The sequence below is a fragment of the Zingiber officinale genome, chromosome 5B (assembly GCF_018446385.1).
Source record: "Zingiber officinale cultivar Zhangliang chromosome 5B, Zo_v1.1, whole genome shotgun sequence".
Classification (NCBI taxonomy): Eukaryota; Viridiplantae; Streptophyta; class Magnoliopsida; order Zingiberales; family Zingiberaceae; genus Zingiber; species Zingiber officinale.
Window position 1 is genome coordinate 106,516,971 of NC_055995.1, and position 2,920 is coordinate 106,519,890.

General features: G+C 37.2%; 1 protein-coding gene across 1 annotated transcript; it reads right to left on the reverse strand.

Moving 5' to 3' along the window:
* Window positions 1-248: 248 nt before the first annotated feature.
* Window positions 249-973, reverse strand: LOC121987715. Its single transcript, XM_042541447.1, has 3 exons — window positions 826-973; window positions 601-738; window positions 249-510 (listed from the first exon to the last, which is right to left on the reverse strand). Exons 1-3 carry the CDS (start codon window positions 904-906, stop codon window positions 391-393), a joined length of 339 nt encoding a protein of 112 aa, XP_042397381.1. The 5' UTR covers window positions 907-973; the 3' UTR covers window positions 249-390.
* Window positions 974-2,920: the final 1,947 nt, after the last annotated feature.

Here is a 2,920-nt window from a genome sequence, read left to right on the forward strand (position 1 = left end):
TGATACTAGAACAGAATCTAGCATAGTTTGGGCATGTCAGTTAATAGTTGTTGTATGCATTTTATTTCAATGTCAAGTTGGCCCCTTCCAGATCAAAAATCTATTGGCCTATATGGTATCTAGTTAAACCAACAATCTAGTAGAGGTAGAATCTTACATCAAATTTCGTCACTAATCAAAATTTTTCATATCAATAGAGAATCATTTATGCAGTAAACGTTGAGTGCTTCTTTTACATGCATGTATGATGCATTTATGAAGCTCAAGAAAATTTGCAAAAAACAGTTTTCATAGGCATCCCAACATCATCACTAGATTGAAATAATTTTCAAATAAAGGAAATTGAAGTTTTTCTTTGGGGTATGAAACAGAAAAATTGATAAAATTGAACTAGGGCTTGAATGTGGAGGTCTGAGGGAGTGAGATGGGACCACGGCGAGGGTCATTTTCATCATCAAGAAGCCTTCGCACCCGCTTCTTAGCGCAATACTGCCGATCGAAGTGCTTCACCTGCCCAATTTCGACCCCCAGCCGTTTCTCATAACCGAAAAGAAACAAAAAACAAATGGAGGAATCTAAGGGAATGAAATTACGAAATACCCAGGTGGGGCGGCACTTGGCGGCGAACTCTGCCCGGGCAGCTTTGCAGTCGGCAGGGTAGAGGAGGCCAACAGTGGCGATCTCAGTGGGCTTCTCGGCCGCCTTCTCCTCCAAGCAGGCATAGAAGGCGTCCCGCGCCTGTTTGTCGAATCGACCCAATGAAACGGACTAACAGAAAGACGACCCCTAGTAGAGGAGGAGGAGGAGGAGGAGGAGGAGGCTTGCCTTGTAGCAGGCGGCTCTGCCTTGAGCTAGCACGTCAGTCATCACGGCGTCTTGGCCAAGTTGCGTCGGCGATGTGGACATCCGCGGCGGTGGTTTCGGCCTTTTGCGGATCGGACTCCTCTTCCAAAAGCGCCACCGGCCTATTGCCTGGCCTCTGGTCTGCTGTGTGCGGCTATATAGTATAGTTAGGATACGTGGGCTGGAAAAGCCCGTCAAACTAGCACAAGGCCCAATTATACAAGTCAGCCCATGAAATGTTTCAAATGCACCTCCATAACTGAAAACTGCTCTAACGAACTAACCGAATAAACTGCCTTTTCAGGGAGTGAAAATAAAATACAACTATAGCTCTGCTGAATAGCCTAAGCAATAAGCATTCAGCGTTAACTTTAGCATGGCTATGTAAACACGTGTGTCCACAATAGAAAGCAAAAGTGCGTCTCTAACTGATAAAATTTTGTGTATCAAACTACAAATTTAAAATTAATTAATGTGTTGTTAGTATGTTCATTGATGTAATTTAAAATATATAATCTCCCCCGGTTAAAAATAGGGCGATCATTTGCATTACTCTGACTATTTTAATCTTGATGATGTGCTTAGATAGACTCTACACTTTCCTCTTTTGCTGTCTAGGAAGTCATTATCCTTTTTTATGCTTGATATATGATTTATATACTAAAGTTATTGTGAATTCAACACATTGCATTAAGGGGTTTATACATTCATTAGAATTATGTAATGTATGTTAATGCGTCCTAAAATTCGCCTCCTTATTGGACGCAAAAACTTCCTCCAAGGATGAGGATGAACTTGTGTGGATCAACACATGTCAAAGGGTGACAAAGACATCCAGGATATATTCTGTAATGCTTAAATTAGTGTATCGTAATGGAGGTGGAAGCAAGAGCAAAGTAAGAGAAAGTAATAATGGAGGTGATAAAACTACTATATGATCAATCTTCTTAACCTTAGGACTAGTGGACCCTAGGAGTTGTGGGTCCTGTTAGTGTAAGATCTAGAAGTCAATTAAAAATTGATTGACTTAGGACATATTATATCATATTTTATTAATAAAAGATAAAAATTATGATTATTATATTTATTTTAGATCTGTGTCAGATGAATAAGTATAATAATATCCTAGGGTAGTAGGTTATAGTCTACAACATATCAATTGGTCGAATTGATAATGTGAGGCTATAGATATATATAGAACACTACTATAAATTATTCCTAGTCAAGTACTAATATACAAGGACAATATTAATACGTTGAGACTAGTATATATGTAGGTTAAATTGATGACTTAATCTCATAAATCATGTATATAAGATATCAAGTTAACACGTGAGTATATTCTAGAGAATATGTACTGAATTAACCTGCCGTGAGAATGCTTTATGAATCGTTATATGTGTGTCATAAACATGGTCATAGTGACTATTAGTATAAATAGTCCTTACACGTGAAATCACTACAGTTCTTTACATAAAGAGTTATGTACTTTGATATCGACAAACGTTACCTGTAACAAGGTGGACTATAAAGTCGATCACTGGTATACAATAAGTTATGCGGAGGGATGTGAGTGATGTAGATGAGATTTATCCCTTCCATATGATAGAAGTGATATATGTGGCCCCCTTGATTAAGTAGGACTACTAAAATGCATGGTCATGCTCAAATAAGTTAATATGAGATATTAAGCTCATTTGGTTAAGTGAGTCTATTTAGATATCAAGAAACATAAAGATTGATAAGAGGATGACACAGTCTTATCTCATTAATCAATCTAGATATTGAGGATAAAAAGACCAAGTTATACAAGATAATAGACACAGAAATGTTAGGTTGAATCTCAACATTTTTGTCACTTGGGTAACAATGATGCATTGTTAGATGTCACTCATTACTTATGTATCTAAAATAATTTTAGATACATTGTCAACGTTACCATATCTATCGGGTCACACACAAAGAACATGTTGATTTGGAGATGAGTTTATTTTAGTTTGACTAAAATATGATAGACCATAAGATTATAGCGTTAAGTCTAATTCGAATTAACTTACTGAGTTAGACTCAAATGAAT

Coding starts and splice junctions, on each gene's coding strand:
- LOC121987715 (XM_042541447.1), bottom strand. CDS start 906: ATGTCCACATCGCCGACGCAACTTGGCCAAGACGCCGTGATGACTGAC. Junction 739..825: donor GCAGAGCCGCCTGCTACAAG/GCAAGCCTCCTC, acceptor TTCGACAAACAG/GCGCGGGACGCCTTCTATGC. Junction 511..600: donor CCAAGTGCCGCCCCACCTGG/GTATTTCGTAAT, acceptor GAAATTGGGCAG/GTGAAGCACTTCGATCGGCA.